This window comes from Dermochelys coriacea, chromosome 4 (assembly GCF_009764565.3).
Source record: "Dermochelys coriacea isolate rDerCor1 chromosome 4, rDerCor1.pri.v4, whole genome shotgun sequence".
Lineage (NCBI taxonomy): Eukaryota > Metazoa > Chordata > Testudines > Dermochelyidae > Dermochelys > Dermochelys coriacea.
In genome coordinates, this window is record NC_050071.1 from 14,280,275 (window position 1) to 14,304,680 (window position 24,406).

Below are 24,406 nucleotides of genomic sequence, written 5' to 3' on the forward strand. Positions count from 1 at the left end.
GAGGAATGTTTAATCCGTCTCAATGAAGAGTGCCACAAAGGTTGAAAGTGCTTCTCCTTCTGTAACTAGACTCATAATTACCACTACTCAGTAACAATACGATTCTTTCTGTTTTGTTGAAGGTGTGGTCTGACACCTTTAGATCTGACATCTCCAAGGCCTTCAAGATTGAGTGCTGAGTGGACAAAATTTCTTCCTAAATGTTTGTCTAATTCTCCCACTCGCCTCTTGCCTGAGGTGGTGGGGGTGGTGAAGCCTGTACAGTAAGGGGTGCCTCACAGGTTGGTCTGTCATGCTCTTCTCGTTGTCATCAACCTTTGAAACCTAAATACTTCTCTGAATCTGCCTATGAAAGAACAAACTAGTTCTGGATCTAACACTACTGTTGTTATAACAATTAACATCAATTATAATGACTAATTATTATACTAACATCCACTGTTATTCTAAAACTAATTCACTGTGTAATCGAGAGCAATGAAGCAATGGTTCTATGACTTCTATCACTATTAGAAAAAAAGCTGAAAATGGTAGGCTGGCCTTTTATAACCACAATTCAAAATGTTTAGATCTGCAGTTCAATGCGATCACACCATCATCTGCTGCTCAACTGCCTTAGAGTGGGACACACAATGGCTGGAGCACTATTCTGACAGTGGGGATCCACAATGGTAATTTTGTGATGAAGAACACTCTTTTGCCACCTCCTTCTAGTCCTTGTTTGTTCTTTGGTAAAATGATGGAGCAGATGAATTGGCCTATAGATTATAAAAATAAGAGGCTAAGCTATTCACACAGACACACATTTGGTTGTGCATAATTGGGTAATTGCACATATTGTTAAATTTGCATTTGTGCATGCAATTATCCCTTTGGTATATGCAAAAGTATGCTTTTACGTGTGCAACTCAGGTGCACATTTTTGAATATTTAGTCCATTTTAGTTACTACTCTGAGTCATGGCCACAGAGTGAAATCCTGGCCCCACTGAAGTCAATGGCAAAACTCCCATTGACTTCAGCGGGGCCAGGATTTCACCCATAATGTGTTAACTTCAGACCTAGAAATATTTATTTTTCATACAAACTGATCAAAATAATAACAATAACATAATGATGATGTTCCCAGCCATGATAGGTCTTCTAAATGTTTATAGATTCCTAGGCCCAGCTTCTGACCTGCTTGAAAACACAGACAGTGTAACATATCGATATATGGATTTTAAAACAGAACGAACATACTGTCTTGCAGAGACGTAAACACGGTGAAATGTACAGACCTTAAGTTCTTGTACTTCCAGCTTCCTGTCGCTGATTTCTTTCACAAGCTGAGATTTCTCCACCTCCATTGCACCAGCAGTTCGGCCATGCTGGCCCACAATCTGGGTCATGGAATCAATTTGCTTTTGGAAGATCTCAATAACTCTTTCCTTTTCCATCACCTGGAGTTTCAGTGTTTCACGCTCCGACTGCACATTTTGTAAGTAGTCCCCTTCATTCTTTAAGTGCTGGAGCTCCTGCAACTTACTATCTACCCGTGACCGGAGCTTCTTGATTTCCTCGTTGGTAATTTCAATGGCTCTCTCCTTCTCTTGCAGGCAGGCTGTCAAGTCAGACACTGTTCTCTCAGAAGCCTCCAGATTTATCTTCTTGGCTGTCAGATCTTCAACTACTTTACGGAGCATCTCTTTGGTTGATTCTAGCTGGGCAGTCAAGGAGGAGACTCTTTCAATGCTTTCATTCTTTTCCTTAATTGCAGCCATCTGAATGGTAACAATAAAATGGTCAACTTTGACAGCCGTATTTTCTATCTACCCATCTATAGATTTTCTATAGCATCCATCATTATAGTATCTAAGAGCTTCATTGGTAAATTAGGTTTGCATGACAAGGACCTTAGTGGATTTCATGATTCTTCTGCTTTTCTTCCTTCCTTGATAAAGGAAACACAGGGTGAAATATAGAAAAAAAATAAGTAGGACTGATGTGAAAAATAGAATAAACAAATTAACTGTCTCTAAACTATTTAGAGGAGACAGGTCTAAAACATTCAATATATTAAAGTCTGGCCAATTGAACTTTACAGCAAATATAACCTGTAAAAAGTATGTGTGCGTCAATAGTACATAGATTTATTGCTGTAGTCAGCAAAGTGCATAGACTTTAATGGGACAACCTCCAACAGGAAACATTGTGACCCAAGTGCCGATAATAGTGCAGTACAGATGCAGAAGACAAGAATGAAACCAGAAATATCAGGAATTGAAGGCAGAATTTCATGGGGTGGGTGGTTGCAGGAAGCAGTTGTCGTGAAAGCTTGGCTGGTTGGTGGCAAATAAAGGAATCAAGTTATAGACAAATTAATTTGACGTGAAGTGGAGAGCAGCAGCTGACAGGATTGGCACTGGATTACATATCTGGAGTTGGAAGATTTTTTGAGAAGATGCAGCAGCTTGAAGGAAGGAGTTGACTCTAGAGCTTGATGTCCAGGAGTCTACTCCATTGAAAGCAACAGAACAGTCCTTTCAGACGCAGGGCTCAACTCAGCCCAGTAATTAGGCTGTGGACATAAACACCACCATGTCCCGATGAAATACTATATAGAGTGGATCAATTATGAGGGCCTTTAGTTCACTGGTCCTTCTTGCAGAAGTGATTGCCACCAGAAAGACTGTCTTGAAAGAGAAGTGAAATAGAGAACAGTCCACAAGAGCTTCATAGGGTGCTGCTATTAGTCCTGTGCACATTACATTTACTGTACATGCACAAAATGCGATTTCTGGAGGCTTATAACAGATATTTCTAACTGAGAATGTGCTAATAAAATTTGCGGATGACACAAAGCTGGGAGGTATTGCCAATACAGAGAAGGATCGGGATATCATACAGGAAGATCTGGATGACCTTGTAAACTGGGGTAATAGTAATAGGATGAAATTTAATAGGGAAAAGTGCAAGGTTATGTATTTAGGGATTAATAACAAGAATTTCTGTTATAAACTGGGAAACAGAAGTTTCACTTGGAAGTAACAGAGGAGGAGAAGGACCTCGGAGTATTGGTTGATCACAGGATGACTATGAGCCACCAATGTGATATGGCCGTGAAAAAAGCTAATGCAATCTTGGGATACATCAGGCAAGGTATTTCCAGTAGAGATAGGGAGGTGTTAGTACCATTATACAAGGCGCTGGTGAGACCTCATCTGGAATACTGTGTGCAGTTCTGGTCTCCCATGTTTAAGAAGGATGAATTCAAACTGGAACAGGAACAGAGAAGGGCTACTAGGATGATCCAAGGAATGGAAAAACTGTCTTATGAAAGGAGACTCAAAGAGTTGGCTTGTTTAGCCTAACCAAAAGATGGCTGAGAGGAGATATGATTGCTTTCTATAAATATATCAGAGTGATAAATACAACGGAGGGAGAAGAATTATTTAAAATCAGTACCAATGTGGACACAAGAACAAATGGATATAAATTGGCCATCAGGAAGTTTAGACTTGAAATTAGATGAAGGTTTCTAACCATCAGAGCAGTGAAGTTCTGGAACAGCCTTCCAAGGGAAGCAGTAGGGGCAAAAGACATATCTAGCTTCAAGACTAAGCTTGATAAGTTTATGGAAGGGATGATATGATGGGATAGCCTAATTTTGGCAATTAATTGATCTTGGACTATTAGTGGTAGATATGCCCAATGGCCTGTGATGGGATGTTAGATGGGGTGGGATCTGAGTTACTACAGAGAATTCTTTCCTGGGTGTCTGGCTGGTGAGTCTTTCCCACATGCTCAAGGTTTAGCTGATCGCCATATTTGGGGTCGGGAAGAAATTTTCCTCCGGGGCAGATTGGAAGAGGCCCACAGGTTTTTTTGCCTTCCTCTGCAGCGTTGGGCATGGGTCACTTGCTGGAGGATTCTCTGCACCTCAAAGTCTTTAAACCACGATTTGAGGACGTCAGTAGCTCAGACATAAGTTAGGGGTTTGTTACAGGATTGGGTGGGTGAGATTCTGTGGCCTGCGTTGTGCAGGAGGTCAGACTAGACGATCATAATGGTCCCTTCTGACCTTAAAGTCTATGATTCTATAACTTGGCCAAAACCAAACCAAGTTTCACCAGACACTGAAAGTCACTTCTCCATCAAGTGTGTTAATGTTCCAAATTTCAAATTCTGGCTGTTTTGATATAAAATCACCTTAGGCCAGAGACTAGGACTGAAAATTTCTGACTGACAGGTGAAAGTTCCGAAAGTTATGAGTGATCAAACCGGGGCATTAGAATAAAAACCTCTGGCACCTTATGTATATATGCTGCTCATGTTCCAACTAAGATAACAAAAACAGTGCTATTTTTAGTATATACCTAGTGTATGGGCATGGGAAACCTCTCAATGGTAATAATACCACTCAGCAGTTCCTTCCTGACCTGACGTTCCATTTGTCCCTGACACTCGGTCTTCATTGTCTTCATTATGTTCTCAATGCGCTGCAATTCCATGTTCTTGTTGTCCAGTTCTCTCCGTAGGTGGTCAATGGTGATGCTGTTGCCAGTGTCCCGATCCCAAAGCCGCTTGTTCTGCTCCTTTTCCAGACTCAGTGCCATCTCTTTTTTATGTAGATCAGCCTACAAGTAATTACAGTAGCCATTTCCCTCTTTAAATCATAAAGCCATCCTGTCTTTTGTTTTCTTTAATATTAGCAACAATCAGTTATAAAGTTAAATCATTCTTACTATATCTTTACACCTAATAAAAGCCAGGATTTCAGGGGAACAGCTAGTTTGATGCTTCTGAGGCATCATCCTTCAACACAGCAATAGCTTTAAACTAACCCTCTTCTAAGTACTACTGCTATCACTATCTTATTTAACATTTCAAGACTTGAAGCCTTTGATGCCATTTCTACGCCAACATACCCTAGCCAAAAAAATCAGCAAAATGAAAAATGTAGCATTGTATCAAAATTAAAAGTGAACCAAATATAAATATTACAGTACATGCCAAGGAAGGAAATCATCCACCTTTAACAATAATGAAAACTGTAATTTCATGGCTTGATTTACTCTGTTTGCAGACAGCAATTTGTTGTACATTTTTTCAATCATTTTTAGCTCAGAAAAAAATGCAAAGTTTCAAAAACTAATGCCACAATCCAAAATGATTAGGAACATGTTAATTTAAAAAAGGGGTTAGCAGAATTCTTAGTAGAACATGAAGAGGCTGAAATTTTGGAAGTGGAGGCAGCATGCAGAATACTGAGTAAAGCCAAAGAAAAGGGTAATGAAATGAGGCTCCGAGAATGAAAGAATGAACATACAGAGTAAAGGCATTGAAACAAATTTAACTTTTACCCCAATGCCTTGGAGAATATTAGAAACTGAGACTACCTTATTCATCTATTACAGTTTCATTTCATCAGTGACCATAAAACTAAAAAGAAAAGGAGTACCCGTGGCACCTTAGAGACTAACAAATTTATTAGAGCATAAGCTTTCGTGAGCTACAGCTCACTTCATCGGATGCATTGAAGTGAGCTGTAGCTCACGAAAGCTTATGCTCTAATAAATTTGTTAGTCTCTAAGGTGCCACGGGTACTCCTTTTCTTTTTGCGAATACAGACTAACACGGCTGCTACTCTGAAACCTGTCATAAAACTAAAATGCTTTACTCTTAATTGTATAGTGGACTCTAGCCTTCTCTAGCCTCTAGCCTTCTCTACAGCTATAAAGAAGAACAGCCATAGTGGGTCAGACCAAAGGTCCATCTAGCCCAGTATCCTGTCTTCTGACAGTGGCCAATGCCAGGTGCCCCAGAGGGAATGAACAGAACAGGTAATCATCAACGGATCCATCCCCCGTCGCCCATTCCCAGCTTCTGGGAAACAGAGACTAGGGACACCATCCCTGCCAATCCTGGCTAATAGCCATTGATGGACCTACACTCCATGAACTTATCTAGTTCTTTTTTGAACGCTGTCATAGTCTTGGCCTTCACAATATCCTCTGGCAAATAGTTCCACAGACTGACTGTACATTGTGTGAAAAAACCACCTTTGTTTGTTTTAAACAATATACCAGAATGCAATCATGCAAAACTCTTCTTCAGATTTCATGTGAGTCACCTATAGTACAAGTGACACTAGACAGAGAGTTGGTATACTGATCTCCCAAAACCCAATCATGAAATTACAGAACTCATACACAGAGCAAAAGATGAGTGTGATGATGAAGTATTACACTTAGCATTGGAAATAGGGTGTATGTATGAAACCAATGATCTGTGGTGCACAATTTTGCTACTATCTGTGCAAGCTGTACAGGTACAGTTTTGTTTTTGATTTTTTTTTTTTAAATTTAAGATGTTTTCAGTCTATGGCTAAAGACTATTTAGAGCAGTTAGAAAAGTCCTGGATCAAAAAAAAAAATCTTACAAAGTAGATATGAAAGGGAAAAAGAAGGGAAGATGGGATGCTAACCTAGCTTAGCTATGAAGTCAGAGTTAAGGATGGGAACGGGCCATAGGGGATGGATCACTCAGTGATTACCTGTTCTGTTCATTGCCTCTGAAGCATTGGCCACTGTCATTGGCCACTGTCAGAAGACAGGATAATGGACTAGCTGGACCTTTGGTCTGACCCAGTATGCCAGCTCTTCTTATGTTAGGGAGCCTTAACTGTGATTTTCAGTTTCAGATGTTTGCATTTCTTTTCATGTTAACCTTAGCTCTGAATTTCCTGGGTTTCTAATGGAAATGAACTTGTGATGAGGTATGTGCCCCACAAGTAATGAAAGAATTAACTGGAGTGGAGAGCTCAATTAAGGCACCTGGTTGCATCTGAAGGGTGGGTCAGGCCCAATTAAAGATGAATCCCAGCTGGGGTGGGGCTGGGTTGTTAGTATGAAGAGAGGAAGCCCAGCCCAGAGGATAGTTGTGGGGAGAAAGAGTTTGGCAGTGCTTCTCTTAGTAATAGAAAGAGAAGAGACTGGCAGCGTCAAGGAGAAAGCTCCCTGGGATCCTCTTCTGAATAGAGGAGGCTAGTAAGAGTCTAGGAGAGATATGGAGTAAGTACTGAGGTGGAGTAAGCTGATTAAAAAGGCAGAATTGGAACTTCCAGAGAGAGCGAGCACCTTGGTAGATGGTCAATTGGAGGAACAGAGCAGGGGAAACCTGAGAGATTAAATGAGATGCTGAGGAGGGCAGAAGTTTGTTTAAGTTTATACTTCTAGTTTGGGATTTTGTTGGGGGACTGAGGGAAGAGCCCTGTGAGTCCTGGCCACTAAAAGAAGCGTGAAACTAGAGAATCTGTGGGGAGAAGGCCTGGAAAAAAGCCATGGAAGGAGGATGTCCAGAGAGGCAGCAGCAAGAAGTCTAATGGAGCAGAGGTTAGCTGCTAGCTATAGGAGACCAGAGTAAAGGAGGGGTCTGGGCTCCCCTGTCCTTCACTGTGGAAGATTGTGTAACCCCTCTAGGAAGGGGTTATGGCTGAATCCCTGAATGAAGGCTATAGGGACCAGAGTTGAGGGCCAAAGTAAGGACTAGAACTACTATTTGTAAGACTTCTTGCTACCCTAGAAGGGGTGGGACTAAATATGATCTGACCGGTGGGCTAAGGTCATCCAGGCAGCAGCTGGTGTTAGTAGGCTCTCCTTCATGCCTAGCCAAAAGTGGTATACCTGCATTGAGTGTGCTCTTTGCGGACCTTTTTGAGGATTTCTGGGGCAGCAAGATTAAATTTTATAATAAGTCTCAATCTTAATTATAAAGAGGCTGCCAGCTTTCCATAATAGGCAAAGTGCTAACACCTTCTAAGAGCTTTTGTTTTTATTGTTCCTGTTGTAAGATTGATTAAACTGATTACTAAAATGGAATTCCCCTATAAATTGTTCTTTAATAGTTTTTTATTAAATCTCAAATTCCTACCAGCAGCTGCTGAAGCTGATCATCCAGATTTCCAGATTCTTGACTGTATTGATCCCTTTCAGTTTGAGCCTCTGCCATCTCAGAATGAGCCAGGTGCAATTGCTTTTCCAGGTCTTCTATCTAAAATATGCATGCAAATAAAAAGACTGTAACAGCTGGGGATAATTATCTTATGGGGCAGTTCTACTCTGAAAAGTGACTATGTACAAAAGGTGCTGCTGTACTCAGAAGATCTGTTCCCTATGTGTATTCAGAGAGATCTGCTTGCTTTAGTGATTTAAAATGAGTTTTTACTACTATTTTTCTTGTTAACCCTGGAGAGACAACACACCCAGAGGAGAATGAGCTGGATTCTATTCCCACTCAGACCCCATTGAGAGAATTGTCAACTACAGTCTAAATGCAGAATCTTTATGTTGGTGATGTCTGAACTAGGAAAAAACCCAGTTTGACTTGCAGATTCCAAGTTGATATTGCAGGGTTGGCAGTTTGATAAATCAACATTTTATTTGAAAATTGAGCACACAAACATAGTACCGCCCACAATGCTATTGCAACATTTTTCAAAGAACTACACTTAAATTTTAAAATCTTTCTTGGCCCTACTAAGATCTTCAAATTACCTTTTTGCTGTCTTTTAAAAAAAACAGCCAACCAACCTTTACTGGTTCTGTCCTATGCCAATGAAACTGATCTGTCTATAATGCAATTATAATTACAGGGGAATAGTACATGTTCTGATTATTAATACCAGTTTATTCACGAGTGACCCTAAAACTCCTGCCTTTTAGACTAGTGGAGAGTGGGAACATCATGCCAATGATGCTGCTGTTATCCAACAGGAGAGTACAGGACAGCTCCATAAGGATCTCTTCGACAAGTCTTATCCCAAAACCTGGTAGAGGCAGGATTTGCCCTCCCTGTCACTGAGCTGCAATTCTGATTCTAAGGCCTACAGTGCTCTCTGCATAGAGAGAAGGTGAGGGTTGGCTGTGGGGCCCCTGGTAACTGCTGTGCTTGCTAGAAATACAATACTAAAGGACCATTCCCAGGGCCATATCTGTCTGCAGTTACCCACAGGGCCATTCCTAAAGCCCCCCTGTGGTGGGCTTATTGCACATATCTGTGGTGGGGGGAAGGGAATGATGGTCCACACAGTCTCACCCACTCCCTACCTCCTGTGAGAACCCAATCCAGGGGAGAGCCCTCTGTAGGTTCCAGAAGTGTGGGAAGGTACTACCAATGGGGCTAGCCCCCTCGCTTCCATGTGGAACAGATCTGTTGATGGAGAAAGCCCTTCATGCATAGATCTCCTGAGGACAATCTGAGCCAGGATTTGGCAGAGTATGGAGAGCCCCTTGCCAAACACAGCATGGGAACAATGTCCAGCTGGAGTAGTGCAAAAATAATAGCTTACCCTATACTACCCAATTTCCTCTAAAAATACTTGTCTGGTCATATTTGCTTTGTTCTTAAAGATGAAGTGAAATCCTTCAGACATGCCATGGCCTGAGTGTAAGGTTTTGCATGTCTGTAGCAATAGCTGATGAAGCCAATAATACCTACAACACAGCAGGGAGCTTCATTCCTTCATCATAAATACATTATCAAATCTATGTGCAAACAAATGGGTTAGCTCTACCTGGAGGTGGTAAACTTTCTCTAATGCAGCAGTCTCCAAACCCTTGAGGGTCATGCCCCCACTAATTCCTGTCCACACACCCCTCTGGAATGAGGCTGTATCTCAGGGGGGAGGGACGCAGAAAGGAGTAAAGGGGCCAACGCTGGGGCTGCAGTTGGAGGTGGGTCTGGGAGCAGGGCTGATGCCAGGGGCCAAGGCTGGGGGCAGATCCACAGCTGGGCAGCAGTGGGGGCCAGCAGTGTGGCCCGCAGCCAGGTGTGGCTCCGTTCCCAGCCTTGGCCCAGGGCTGGGAATGGAGCCACGACCAGCAGCCAAGGCTAGGGGCTGGTACAGGGCCAGGACTGGATCCATGCTGAGACTGGTGACAGGGCCAGGTGCAAGGCTCAGAGTCGGAGACGTGGCTGGCAGCAGGACCAGAGCAGAGCTGGGGAAGGGGAGGGATGGGGTGGTGCTCCCTCTCCACTCCCAAGGGGCTGGCCTAGTCCCCACTTCTAGGATTGCTAATTTTGATTGCATGTATTCCTGGAGATTTCATCACATGACAAGCTTTAATTTCTGGAGACTCCAGGTCAATCCTGGAGGGTTAGCAACCCTACTTGCTGTGCCCTGCCAGACATTCCTCTGCATCCCCCTAGGGGCTGGCTCCACACTTTGGGTACCTCTCCTCTAATGTGACACACTTAGAGACAATGTAGGAGACCTATAGAAAAGATTGTTAAACAAGGTTGGGGACTAGCTCACAATCAGATGATAAAAAGGCTAAAATTTTCAAATGTGGGTGGGTGCTTTTCCTTAGATACTTAAATTAATATTCTGGAACTGAAATAAGTGGCCTGATTTTTCACAAGTCCTGAAGGTACTCCGTACTTGCATCTCACAGTAACTTAACTGGGGAATCAGCCACTTTTCAGAACTCAAGTTTGAAAATTTCAGCTACTTTTCAGTTTACTAAGTTATTTTCCTACCAGAGAGGCTCGGGAGCAGTGTTTGAATATACGTAGTTGTAAAAGCTTTATTTTGATACCACACGTAATACACCCCTTCTCATCCACAGCAATAACTCTACAGTCAAGCCTGAGATCAGATGCTCTCCAATTTTCAACTTCTCTCTCACTGAAAACTCTGTGTTACTTATACAGTATATGTGAAAGTTAACATGGATACGTATGGACTAAAGAGCAGTCCATTTTGTAGGTATCTGAAAATGATGTTTGCTGCAGTTAGTAACATTCGGAGAAGTATTGCACATAAAATTCTGGGTTTCTATTTTTGTTAATAATTCCAAAAGGGAAAAATGCCCAAAGATTGTGTTCTACAGTCATAGACATAGGTATGGCATCTTCCAGACAAACATCTGTCAGGGATGGTCTAGAGCTATTAGAGAGGTCCCTGGCTATTAGAGAGACAAGGTGGATGAGGTAATATCTCTTATTGGACCAAATACTATTGGTTTGGGAGACAAGCTTTGGAGCTTACACAGAGCTCTTTTTCAGGTCTGGAAAATGTACTGTGTCACAGCTAAATGCAAGGTGGAACAGATTGTTTAGCATAAGTTGGTAACACATATTTCAAGGGACCATTCAAGTGGAAATGGCCCATAAACACCTCCCCAGTCATGGGTGGGTGGGAAATATGATTGCACACCCCTAGTTGTCACCTGCCACTCAACACTGGAACTCATATGGAGTATCATAAAACAATTACAACCTATATTTGATGGGAACCACATCCTGAAATAAATCTTTCCTAAAGCCCTTTTTCTGGCCTTCAAACTTCTCCTCAACTTCTTTAAGCTCATCATCAGAAGCAAACTCCCCACAGACCGGGACTCACTAACTCAAAGTGGCGCCAGACCCTGCCAGAACATTAGACGTACCTCCACAGCTACAATGATCAACCCCCCCCCCCGACACACACACACTTTTCAGGATCCATGGGTCCTACCTATGCCTGTCACAACATGTGTTGTACCTCATCCAGTGCACTAAATGCCCTGATCACAACTATATGGGTGAAGCGAGACAATTACTGTGCTCTCGAATGAACTCATGCAGAAAAATTATAAAAGACAAAAACACCATCCATTTCACCTATGGGTGAACACTTTTCACAAAGCGATCATTCCATATCTGACTTCTCAGTTCTCATCCTCAAAGGCAATCTGTACACTATCTTCAAAAGATGAGCCTGGGAGCTTAAATTTGTATCTTTGCTGGATGCTAAAAACCAAGGACTGAATAGTGACACTGGATTTATGGCTTATATACAATCTATAACCCATTAAATCCCACCCTCAGCTTTTTTCTCCTCCTTTTCCCCCATATGACTGGAAAGGTGTTAACAGCCACTTCACCTTGAGTGGTCCTTGAAATCAGTTAACCACTTACACTAAACAGTCTGTTCCACCTTGAATTTAGCTGTGACACTCTGAGTACATTTCCCCGACCTCAAGAAGAGTTCTGGATAAGCTTGAAAGCTTGTCTCTCTCAACAGCAGAAATTGGTCCAATAAAAGATATTACCTCACCCACATTATCTCTCTAGGATGGTGTAGGTTTACTTGGTCCTGCCTCAGTGCAGGGGGCTGGACTTGATGACCTCTCGAGGTCCCTTCCAGCCCGACATTACTATGATTCTAGTATAGTGTGCTGCTCTGTTTATGCCAAACAGAATTTGTTAAAGTCATCTACGTTAAAAAGTACATGGCAAACTGCATTTCTGTTACAGCTGGAACATAACAGATTAATTTACAAACCCAACAAAAAATGTGTTTGGTCTGAGATCTGCGGTGCTTGTTTGGAAACAATAGAATGAATTTTGATGCACATGAAACGGAGCAGTAAGTGGAGCCAGACAAAAGGCAGGCTGGCCTACTTTCAAATGCCCAACATATCTGTTCCGTGCTCCCTCAAACTTGACCTACCACATCCCTGCTATTCCCTTTCTGGGCCTTTCTTGAACAGAAAATAACAACCATGTCAAATCATACAGCATCTCTACAATGGGAGCAACTTTCCACTAATAAGTAGGAAAAGGCTGCCAAAGTTAACATGATGGGTATCATAAGCAGGATTTGACTCCAGAAGTCAAACATTACTGCATGAGTTATCAGCTCTAATTTTACAGAGAGTGGAGAGCAACCATTTTCAGGTCAGCCTCTGAGGAAAAGGGGGAATTATCCTCAGATAATAATTATGAGATGTCAGAATCATAGCAGAATTATCTATGAAACCAAAAGGCCTAGGTCCAGGGAAGGGAATAAGGAAATGGAAATTCTAAAGAAAGGGTATACAAAATGTTGTGGTTAGTGACTCAGAGTTATCTACTGCTGTGCAGGGAAAATCTCTTTGTGGATTTCCTCTGAGTGTTCCCCTGCCCACTGAGCCATGGTCCCATCACCGGAAACCAGTAGATGCTGGGGAATGCAGAAGAGACAAGGATCATCTCCACAGAGGCCCACTACTTACTCTGCTCCCTGACAACGGAGCTCCAATGGAGCGGTGTTATCAAGACTTCCCCGGGCCCATTAATACCTCTCCAGTCATGAGGGGGAGGGAAATGATTACACAGCTCTAGTTGTCACCTACCACCTCACACTGGAACCCATATGGAGTATCATCAAACAGTTACAAGCCATATTTGATGGGGATCACATCCTGAAAGAAATCTGTCATTCTGTGGCCTTCACTTGTGCAGCGCCTCAAGTATTTTTGATGAGAGAGCGAGATATTTATATTGAAATAGGTATTCTTTAGGGGTACAGTCTCAAACCAACCTTGTGAACTCAGAGAAAGAATTATACTGTAGAGACTACTGTCATCACCACACAGAAACGGAACTTTGTGATGTATGTGTTCAGTTTTCATAGCTCTCATGTATTTGGGAATGAGGAAATAATGGTAACGCAACCCCTCTCCCAATTACTGCTGAAGTAACTCTTCTGTTCCCATTTGGGGAAGGCCCTGACTTCAGTCTTTGTATTTTCTTGTAAGAGGGATCCCAGAAAGGGATGTGGAATTGGGGTGGGGAGGTGACACGAAATAAATTCTCTGAAAAGTGAATGGATGCAGTGAACTTCTGGAAGGAACTGGCTGGAGTGAACTTCTCTCCATTTGTCTAAGGTAATTGATCACCAAAAGGTAGAGATGTAGGAAAATGATTTGCTGCCCATATTTTGAGTCAGGGATTTTCAGTGCGCTATCAAACTTGCTGTTATGAAGAAGAAAAGCAGCTTAAACCTGCAGGTGCTGACAAACGCTGTCTTTCCACCTGGGTCACTTCAAAATACTTAAATACTAACATGATTTTCCTACACAAGTAATTGCTGTAGTAGCCACAGGGGTTTTATGTGATTCCAAATGGTTCATGATTGGGAAGCTGCAAGGGCAGGTGGCTGAAACCACACTCTCTCTATTGAGGTATGGTCTGCCCTATAAAAACCTTTGAGAGAACCCCTGAGAAGGCATGTTCATGAAACAGCCAAATGAAATAGTATTGGGACTGTGGAAAGGTAGATGGGAGAGGAGATTGGTAAACATAATAAAGGATTTGTGAGGAAGCTTGTTGATTGTGTCAAATGAAGCTGCTGTAATTGGTGATTCAAGACCAAAGTGCCTCGGCCTGTACTTGTGGTTGTGGCTATGATTATCCCTCTTTCTCTGGCCAAAGCATTCTGGTCTGAATTGCTAATTACAGCAGCTTTATTTGACCTAATCAAGTTTCCTTTAACTAATAGATAAAAAATTAACATTCCAGATGCCGATTAGGGCTCTTGATCTGTTTACAGCAGATTAGTTTCCTCTTTGATTTCCCAAGATAGAAGGTTACATAGCACTTCTGGGTGCTATGGCTCATGCAAGAAGCTCTTTTTATTTGCCTAATTGTGTCTCCTTGACACATTCTCTACCATTTTAGGAGACATAATGCCTTTGATCCACATATTCAACTGCTATTTAAAGTCTATGGTCCCCTGAGTTGATTTCCAGATGGAATCATCTGCCACTAATTTTGATCTGTGTGCTCCTCTAATCTGTTTGTTAGAGAACAATGTTATTTGTTCTTAAACACAGGGGTACTGGAACAGTTTTTATAGTGGGGGTGCTGAGAGCCATTGAACCAAACTGCAAACCCTGTATATAATGGAAACCACTTCAAGCCAGCTCCTATGCTTAAACATGATATATAATACAATAGTTTGGAAAGAAAAACAGTGCCATGGATAAAAGAATAGTGATCTATCTGATCAGTCATTGAATTTCTCTGAAACAACACCTTTTCAAATGAGAGTGTGATTGTCTTTTTCTGAACTATACAGTGTATTTCAAGAGAAAGCCCATGTACCAAGTTCAGCTGGAGCTATTACAAACACTACAGTCCACACACACCTTGTCTTCATACATCCTTTTAGCTTCCCGTAATTCAGAACGCAGCTGAGAAACAGTGGATTCCAGTTGACTGACCTGACGCATGTACATTGAATTCTGGTTTTGTGTTTGTTCTCTAAGAAAAATTTTGAAAGGAAGGGAAAAAAAGGTGTGAGTTCTGCCAAAGCATGATACGTACACAGCTATGCTAAAGATGTGATCCCTAGACTTCACTTTTTTAAGTGTAGTTGCAGTCTGAAATGTGACAATATAAAAATGTCTTACCTTCTTACCTAACAGATCTGCTCCTTCTATATTCAGTCATATTTGGTTAATTTAATGACAAAAATAAGGTGTTACTGCTTTTATTTCTGTTTACAATTCTGGCTCATATATCATCAACACACGTTAATTAAGTTTTAATTGGGGAGTCAGAGTCTGCCTTTAGTTGCACCAGAGGACTGCACAAGTGCAACTCTGGGCAGAATTCAGCTCACAGAATCTTTATCACGGGTGATTATGTGCAAGTCACACATGGCGCAATTTGACTTCCAAACCTCAGCTTGAGTTTGCAGGGTTGGCAGATAGAAAACTAATCTTTTAATGCATAAACTGAGCACATCTGACCTACAAGTCATCAAGAGACTATCAACAGGGAATCACCATGCCATTTTCCAGTCACTCAATTATCAGCAATGCTAACATTGGCCATATATGTGGCTTTTCCACAGGATCTTCTATAAGATTCATCACTATTTATTTCTGCCAGTAAACATCACAAGAATTCATCCATTTTTGTTTATGATACAGATGACAAGAAATATATTGTCCAGAATGAATTTTGGACCAGAATCTGACCAACTCTCGATGGTTAAGGCCTCCAGTCATTTCTGCACAGCCCCACTTCTGATTAATTTATATAAGGCTGGTGCAGAATGCTTCCCGCAGCAATCTTTTCCTGCTCTGTGGGTGGGTATAGAGATGGAGCAGGGCCATGGTCCCACTTTTTCCTAGTTCTGCTTCCCAAAGCAGGGAGGAAGAGAAGCAATCCCTGTGATAGAGAGTACAGGGAATGCTACTATGAGCATTCCCCATCCAGATGTGCAAGTGGGGAATGCTCTTGTTCACTACTTTGCAGTGTTGCAGGAGCTGCTCATAACTCAGGACTCAGAGATTTGCTCAAAGTCACAAAAATAAATTTACATCAGTCAGGAAAAGAGCCCAGGACTGATTCTTCTCTCACCTGCACCAGAGTAACTCCAATGACTCATTTGACTTACCTTGCTTCTGACCGAAACCTGGTCTACACTAGGGCAAGGGATCGATCTAAGTTATGCAACTTCAGCTACGTGAATAACATAGCTGAAGTCGACATACTTAGAGCTACTCACCGCCGTGTCTTCGCAACGGCGAGTCGACAGCTGCCGCTCCCCTGTCAACTCTGCCTGTGCCTCTTGTGGCAGTGAAGTACAGGAGTCGATGGGAGAGCGCTCAGGGATCAATTTATTGCGTCTAGACTATATGCGATAAATCATCCCCTGCTGGATCGATCGCTGCCCACCGATCCGGTGGGTGTGTAGACATACCCTCAGAGTCGGTTTCCATGTCTCCTGATTCTCAGAGCTTTGCCTTAAGCACAAGACTATGTTCCCCTCTATCTACTTTGTACCTTTTCTAGATTTCGCCTCCCATGATTTCTGCAGTGGTTGATTAACTCTGAAGCAAAGTTTCTAAGAAATCTTATCATGCTAGCGGAGAGTGTATGCTAGCAGAAGGGGACCTCTCTACAATCAAGGTTCCTTTTTAATGTGTTCTACAGTATAACTGAGAAACATACTGAATGATCTCCATCTGGCTTTGGATACTTTTTGCATGGCTGCGTGCGCTGTTGGTTTTATCAGTCAGTGCTGCCACCTCCTGTTCATGTTCATTTATTAGTTGCTCAATCCTATTTAAAAAAAAAAAAAAAAAGAAGAATGGTTACAATTGTACACAAGGTATTTCCCACTGCATAAACTGTAGAAAAGAATATTTCCTCAGTAGTCATAAATTTAAAGATTTGGGGGATTTGTCATGAATGTAATCAATTGTATAAAAATTAATTCACAGTTTATTTTGATGACATAACTAGATAATTCAATTAGAAAGTTGGAGAAGTTGCAATCTATTGAACCAAGGAAGGCCAAAGTTCTGAACAAAAAAACCAAACAAGAAAGAGATGAGGGGAAAAACCAGGAAAATAAAAGATGAAAAATAAAAGTCATGTCATCCACACATTGTTATTTACATTAAAGCACTACCATGTACTAGACAAGGTATACAACAATCTGCACTGGCTACATAAATCACAAGCTCAGTTGCTTATTTTAATCATAGAGGGGGAAGAGACATGATTTGAAAAAAGCAAAAAACACTGTAAGGATTTTTTGCAGTGTTACTTAAAATACCTCTGGTCATTTCTATTTTCCATCTTCCTTTAGAAAGCTATTGATTTTATCCTAACCAGCTTTAACGATAGTGCTACTCTCCACACAAGAATGATTTAAATGGTTTTAGTTCTAGTCATTAACAAACATGCCTATATTAGGAAAATATTAACACGACATGGTAAAGGACATGAAAGTCAGAAAATCCTCCTCCTACAACCCAATGGAAATGGTTTTGCTCAGGCGCTTTCAAAATATTGACCTTTCAGCAGAGATCATGTCTGGAAATTGTTAAATGTGTCAGGAAGTTATGAGCATTTAAAAACACAAAGCTATAATAGAAACAGATAAACCCTCAATAATAGTGACTTCTACAGCACCCCACACTTATTACAGTACCAGCATCTGGTACAAAAAATAATTCATCCTGGAAATGTGAGGAAGAGTTGGTGCCTGAACTATACTAGTGATTAAATAGGGAAAAGGTACTTATCTTGATGTTGTTGAAGCAGAAGTTCCGTTTTGGCCTGTGATTCTTTTTTCAGTGATTCAAGTTGTTCCTCCAACTGTTGTAAGTAAATTAGTGTTGTTTATAGTGAGTAATCACTCTTACTCACTAGTAAATGAAAACACAATCTAAATCAATAGTACAGTTTAAGAAACCAAGGTTCATTTCTAGAACAGTTTGCATAACTTACACAAGCAAGGTTAAATTCTGGCTGTAAGCTACAGAGCTGAATTGGGGACAGTACAGAGACAAATCACCCTAGCGTGAGTTCAGCCAGTGTGCTCCTCCTTAGATGTTACAGCATTTGCTCCTTTGTGCCTGGCCTGCTGCCCGTGGGGAATATAGTCACAGTTGAACTCCTGCCTGCCCTCTTTTCATGGGCTAGTGTAGAAAGCAGTGCTAACCCTGCAATCTTCACATTCCCTGAGCTCAAAGACTCCTGTGTAGCTGGCTACTGAATGGGATGTGTAAAGGGTGTGAGGCTCTTTGCGTCCTCTCAGTCTGTCTTCACTAGGAAAAAAAGGTGTTCTTACCTTGAGTTAACTGTCTTCACTAGGATTTGACCTGAAGTAAAGGCATTTGTAGTTTCTACACAAGTTAGCAGGTTGAGTTAAAAACTATAGGGGACTGTGGGGTTTACCTTGAGTTGCTAACTAATCATTATTTGTATTATTATAGTGTCCAGCAGCCCCAATCATGGACCAGGGCTCCACTGTGCTAGTGCTGTACAGATAGAATAAAGGAAGTCCTTGCCCCAAAGAGCTTACTTGTTACAATTCCTTGTTGTCTTCACTAGGATTTTACCTCGAGTTAGCAGACAAGTTAAGAACACATCTTTTTTGTCCTAATGAAGACAAGGCCATCACTTGCTTGTCCACCAGCATAGTGGCCAAGGCGCAATCTGGCCCTAAGCCAATGACATAGCGTCAACAAAGGAATCTTCGATAACCAGCACTGATTTCTGTAGGGCTTCATCTCGAAAAAGGCTGAGTGCTCTTAACTTCTATCTAAAAATCAATAGAAGTTGAGGCCCCTTGACACATCACAAGATGTGCTCAGCACTGTACAGATTCAGGCCATTATTGATTAATATTGTTGCCCTTTGGCCAATATTTGGGGCATGGCTGCGTTGTTTCCATTAAGAGGCGAAACTGATGATGGAGCCAGGCATTTCTTTGATACCGTTAACAAAGAATGTATACAAAGACCCGTTTCCCTGAACATAGTAGGAACACACAACAGCAGCCAGTTTCCTTGCTCACAATTTCCAAGCCTACTTTTAAGTAAGCCCTTTTCCCCAAGGAGCTGTCTTTGATCCCTCTCAGGGCCATCCTCACGACTACTTCTCTCACTGTCTGCTGGCTTTCTCCTGGTTTTTTACATCTTTCTTCCTCTGACAGCCACAGACACCCACCCCACCAACCAGTCAATATCCCAGCACCTGTGTCTGCAATCAGTCCGCAGGGAAATCCCTCTGCTCGCACGACTTAGTTTCTGCTCAGGCCTTGCCATGCTGGCTAGAGCCTTAGGCAGTGGCATCTATTATTTCAGCTATTCCTACACAAAGAACCTTTGTCTGCTTCTTTATAAGTGCTTATTGCACCCACTGATTTTACTCAGGTCTGGGACTGAGGACAGGTATTAACACTACCTTCCAACATAATCCGATGGCTAACTTTTCATTCTGAAGCTACTACAGCTATAAAATTTTAAGCTTTCAAGCATGTTTAGAAGATAACCAAAAGAGACTCAGCTTAGGAGGCAGGGAACTGCTGAAATCATAAGCCCTTGCATCTTTAAGGAAGGCAAATTGATATATTAAGCTTGTTCTGGGCCATGGTGCTCGAAGCACCACAGGCCTGGCAGAAGTACTCTGAGAAAAACGAGGCTTACACACAGCTGTGAGTTATTGGCTTTATTGAAGGTTAGTGACCCACCCGCAACGGGGACTCCAAGCATTGCAGTCACGGAGGCGGGGAACCCAGCACACCGAAGCTTTGCCTGGGACGGAGTCCGATGGAGGGACAGACAGTCAGCATTAATAAACATTACACAAAAACAGCTCATGAATATAAAGTTAGGTGCTTCTTAAAGGGGGGGCTTTCTATTACCTGGCGAAGGGCCATGCAAAGCAGCTGTGTCCTTCAAGAACTATCTCCTACAATAATTCACAGCTGTGTGTAAGCCTCATTTTTCTCAGAGTACTTCTGCCAGGCATGTGGTGCTTTGAGCACCGTGGCCCAGAACAAAGCTAAAATAGCTTCCCCAGGGCTCCCAAGAGTGTGGAGTGGACAGGGCCAGAGGATCCACCACTACATGGATTGTCTGGAGCTCTCTTGTGCAGGAGGTGGGAGTGGTGTGCCTGGGGATCATGCAGTACCCCGAAGCAGCTTTTGTGAATTGGCTCCACAGCTGCTCCGAGGCAAGGAAAGGATTCAGCTAGTTGAGCCAGGCACTGCATTGTGAATTTGGCTCTCAGAGTGTTTTTATGTAACAAATAGTCATCTGGAAGCTTACACCACTAACTGTCAGGAAAAGTAGTGTTCTCTACACTCACCGGGAAAATCCTCCCTTTGAAATACGACACGTCTGAGTCTAAATCTCGCAGGACTTTACTAAAAGCTGTGCCCAGGTTGCGGATATGGAGACCACTGATGTTCTCATGCTCATATACCCTCTTGCCTGTGCTGTCTTCATAGTCCACTAGGACGCCCCGCAGTTCGTGGAGCACTTCCTCATGGCCATGTACCATCTTTTTCAGATGCTCAGTTTGGCTATTGGCCTCCCTCAGCATCTCCTCCTGAAGATGGTTGGCTGTTTCCAGTTCATGAACTGTAACCTGTAGCTGTATTTTGATGTCCTCCTGGCTCTGGGATTCTCTTCGTCTGTATTTCAGAAAGGAAGACATCCAAGAAATATTAAAAGTGATAATGGTGTACAATGTTTGTCTTTGCCCTGTCTGATATGGGGGGAGGTTTATAATCACTATTTCTGCAAATTATGGAATCTGGTATGTTTTCTGAAACTACGGGCCACACTTTGCACGCTGCCATGATTACTGCTGCCCAAGGCTCCTTCCAGGAGAACCCTCCTTGCACTTGGGGACCAGTTCAATCATCTGCTGCAATCCTTCTCTTCCTCAAAGCCCACATGGGAGCTGTGTATCATTTACCAGATACACAACAATGGGCTAGTCTCTGATGTAAGCATGCATACCTGATATCCACAAGAGCATCTCTCTCCATTTGCACCTCCTGAAGTTTGGTCTGCAAATCAACGATTGTCTGTCTTAAACTGAACTTCTGTTGTTCATGCAGTTCAGTGTTCTGGACAAACAAAACAGGCAAATTATTGAATATTTGACCAAAAATAAATGTAACCAAGGGTAATATGATAATTCATAATAAGATATATTTTTTAGTGTTCTCAGATACCCAGTTGTTGCTCTGTGCTGTGGTGCAGGTGTATTGGGGGCGTTACTGGAGGGGGCATGGCAAGAGGACTGCTATTCTGAGGCACCATGGGAGCTACGGCAGCTGAAAACAAGTAAGAGGCTGCTCTAATTCTAAATGTGCTGTTGACCAAACTCTCCCCGGCCAGTCCAGGAATCCAGTATGTAAGAAAGTCATGGCAGCCACACCCATGAATCTGTCCCAAAGTCTTCAACTCACATCATTTAGTCTCTTCTGCAGATCTCTGACCTGCTGGGAGTACTCTTCCAAGATGCTCTCAATGTGCTCTTTTCCAGGATAACTAGTGCTTCTCTTCTGGGTATCAATGTCCACTTCATATTTAGAGTACAGGACAGTTTTGGGTGGACTACTGCCAGCACTAGCAGAGGTAGAGGTTTCCATCACTGTGCTGCGAATGGAAGATGCTAATACATTCTGATTGCCGAAAAGTGGGCTAGCAGCACCTGAAATTAGAGAATATTATATATTTAAAATAGAATCCTTATGTGAAAATAAAATAATTATTTACACCTGTGCAAACTAAGAGCCAAATAAGTGTTCTGCCCATTCTATTCAAGACAGTGGAGAATCAAGCCCATATACTTTAGAAGTCAGCTTTTTCTAAGGATTTTATAGGCCCCATCCATTCTTGCAATGCATCTTGTACACCAGTGCAAAGTGAGTGCAGAATGGGTGTGAGATACTGCAAGATCAGATTGGTAACATTTTAAACCCACTACACTCTCACTTTGCCCTGGTGAAAATGATACCACAAAGTGCAGGACAATGGTAAGTCAGGCCCTTTGGCTCAGTCCTTAGACTACAGGATGATCACTCCCAAGTAAGGGGATTCTCTAATGGTGTACAGCTCGTGGTAGCTCCTATGCCACCCACCCTTGTAGCTGGTGAAAGTGGCATGGCCAGGGCATCCTTGCACCCCAGGGATCCTTGGCTGGTTTAACCGCACGTTGGGACCATTGGCAATCTGGGGCCACCCTAATTTACACTGTGGGGGACCCACTTTATAGCAATCTAGGGATCAGGAGACTACAAAAGCAGATTAAAGCCACCTTTGCACACATGTCCAGCCCCCATCCACTATCATAACACATCTGCACCACTTTGCTAATTCACTAAAATCAGATTAGGAAAGGGATAGATAATAAAAGAGAAAATATCATAATGCCACTATATAAATCCCTGGTATGCCCACACCTTGAATATCACATAAGGCTCTGGTCCCCCATCTCCAAAATGATATATTAGAACTGGAAAAAGTACAGAGAAGGGCAACAAAAATTATTAGGGGTCTGGAACAGCTTCCATAGGAGGAGAGATGAAAAAGACGGACTGTTCATTTCAGAAAAGAGACAGCTAAGGTGGGGATATGACAGAGGTCTATAAAAATCATGACTGGTGTGGAGAAAGTGAAGAAGGAAGTGTTATTTATCCCTTTGTGTAACACAAGAACCAGAGGTCACCCAATGAAATTAATAGGCAGTAGGTTTAAAACAAATATAAGGAAGTACTTCATCTTCATATAATGCACAGTCAACCTATAGAACTCATTGCCAAGGGACGTTGTGAAGACCTAAACTATAACGGGGTTCAAAAAAGAATTAGATACGTTCACGGAGGATAGGTCCATCAACGGCTATTAGCCAAGATGGGCAGGGATGTAACCCCATACTCTGGGTGTCCATAAACCGCTGACTTCCAGAAGCTACAACTGGATGACAGGAGATGGACCAATCAATAATTGCCTTGTTCTGTTCTTTACCTGTTAAACATCTGGCACTGGTTACTGTTGAAAGACAGAATACTGCACTAAATGGACCATTGGTCTGACCCAATATGGCCATTCTTTTGTTCTTATGTAGATATTTTTAGATTATTCAGAATTCAAGACACCAATTTTAAAACAACAGTTTTGAAACACCATTTCTGCTTCAACCTTAAGTGTAAAATTTCAACCCTTATGCACCCTTTTTTAACAATAACTCTTGAGTGGGACAGTTTGCACAACTGAGATAACCTGATGTTAAATGAATTCTTAGTATTGTTAAACTGTATTTACTTCTTACCCCCACTAGGAATGTTGCCACTTGATAAAGTCTCTTCATGACACAGAGAATGTGTGATTGATTCCATCGTAAATTTGGTTGCTTCTTCCTGGAGTTTCAGAGTCTCTTTTGTTTGTCTTTCCAGGGCTTCCCTGCAAAATTATGTGTGTGAGTATAGGTTGAGAGTACAATGTATGAATAGAGGAAGATATCCAATCGCATGGTATCACCACAGCTAGTATCTGAAATACTAACTAAAAATGTCATTTTATAGGCTCCATTTAGTGACATTCTCCACACACAAGGTCTGTGTTCACGTTTAGCAGGAAAGTGCCAGATCTTCAACTCTTGTAAATTTGTGAGGCTCCACTGAAGTCAATTGAGCTATGCTGATATACACTAGCCAAGATTTGTCCCAAAGGGGCTGAACACAAAATACAACAAAACAAAACACTCCATTAAACAAATAAAAACAACCTGTTCGGATCATATCAAAACAAGATTCCTTTTTCCCACGCCATTTACTTTTTCTCCTGATTGGCTGGTGAAATACCATCTACTGACACAGAACCATAGACATTCTGTTTTACCATGTAAAGTTTGCATGGCTGATTGAGTTGTTAATGCCTTTGTCAACAATCAGTCAATCAATCAAACGGTTAAGGAGAAATTTCATATGGAATTCTGACAAGTGCTATGGGACTGTATTTTTCAGATGTTACATGGAGACACTTCAGGGTTGTAAAGAGAAGAAACCCTCTACAATAACAGAAAACATCTGATCAATTAAACACACTGATCTCCAGCCCAGAAACAAGGATTCTCCTACCTCACAGCATGACATCACCCATAGTATGCAGAGTTTCAAATCTTATTTGTCTGAAGTCACTTAGGCAACACAACATTTCTTAAAAACAGATCTAGCCTTTTGAAGAAGGAAGGACGAGGAAGGAAAGGAGAAAATGGGAAGGGCACAGGAAAGGAGATATTTCTAAATGTGGATCTATATCCTATTTTTGAATCCTAGACAGCTCATGAAA

General features: G+C 42.0%; 1 protein-coding gene and 1 long non-coding RNA gene across 3 annotated transcripts in view; one reads left to right on the forward strand and one right to left on the reverse strand.

Moving 5' to 3' along the window:
* Positions 1-24,330, reverse strand: part of CCDC158 (coiled-coil domain containing 158) — a 50,846-nt gene extending 26,516 nt beyond the window's left edge. The window contains exons 1-11 of the mRNA XM_043513459.1: positions 24,196-24,330; positions 23,388-23,518; positions 21,523-21,767; positions 21,068-21,177; positions 20,409-20,736; positions 17,833-17,909; positions 16,755-16,865; positions 14,939-15,053; positions 7,914-8,033; positions 4,421-4,618; positions 1,280-1,762 (exon numbers count right to left, since the gene is read on the reverse strand). Of these exons, the coding sequence (XP_043369394.1) occupies positions 1,280-1,762; positions 4,421-4,618; positions 7,914-8,033; positions 14,939-15,053; positions 16,755-16,865; positions 17,833-17,909; positions 20,409-20,736; positions 21,068-21,177; positions 21,523-21,767; positions 23,388-23,454 (1,854 nt within the window). The 5' untranslated portion in view covers positions 23,455-23,518; positions 24,196-24,330. The remainder of the gene's footprint in view (positions 1-1,279; positions 1,763-4,420; positions 4,619-7,913; positions 8,034-14,938; positions 15,054-16,754; positions 16,866-17,832; positions 17,910-20,408; positions 20,737-21,067; positions 21,178-21,522; positions 21,768-23,387; positions 23,519-24,195) is intronic.
* Positions 123-24,218, forward strand: LOC122459923. 2 transcript variants are annotated; one of them, XR_006280909.1, is made up of 5 exons: positions 6,904-8,006; positions 10,610-10,745; positions 13,547-13,675; positions 20,121-21,397; positions 24,082-24,218. It is a non-coding gene; the product is annotated as an uncharacterized LOC122459923 (long non-coding RNA). The 2 variants fall into 2 exon arrangements; XR_006280908.1 differs by lacking the exons at positions 6,904-8,006; positions 24,082-24,218 and adding an exon at positions 123-263 and having other exon boundaries at positions 20,121-20,416.
* Positions 24,331-24,406: the final 76 nt, after the last annotated feature.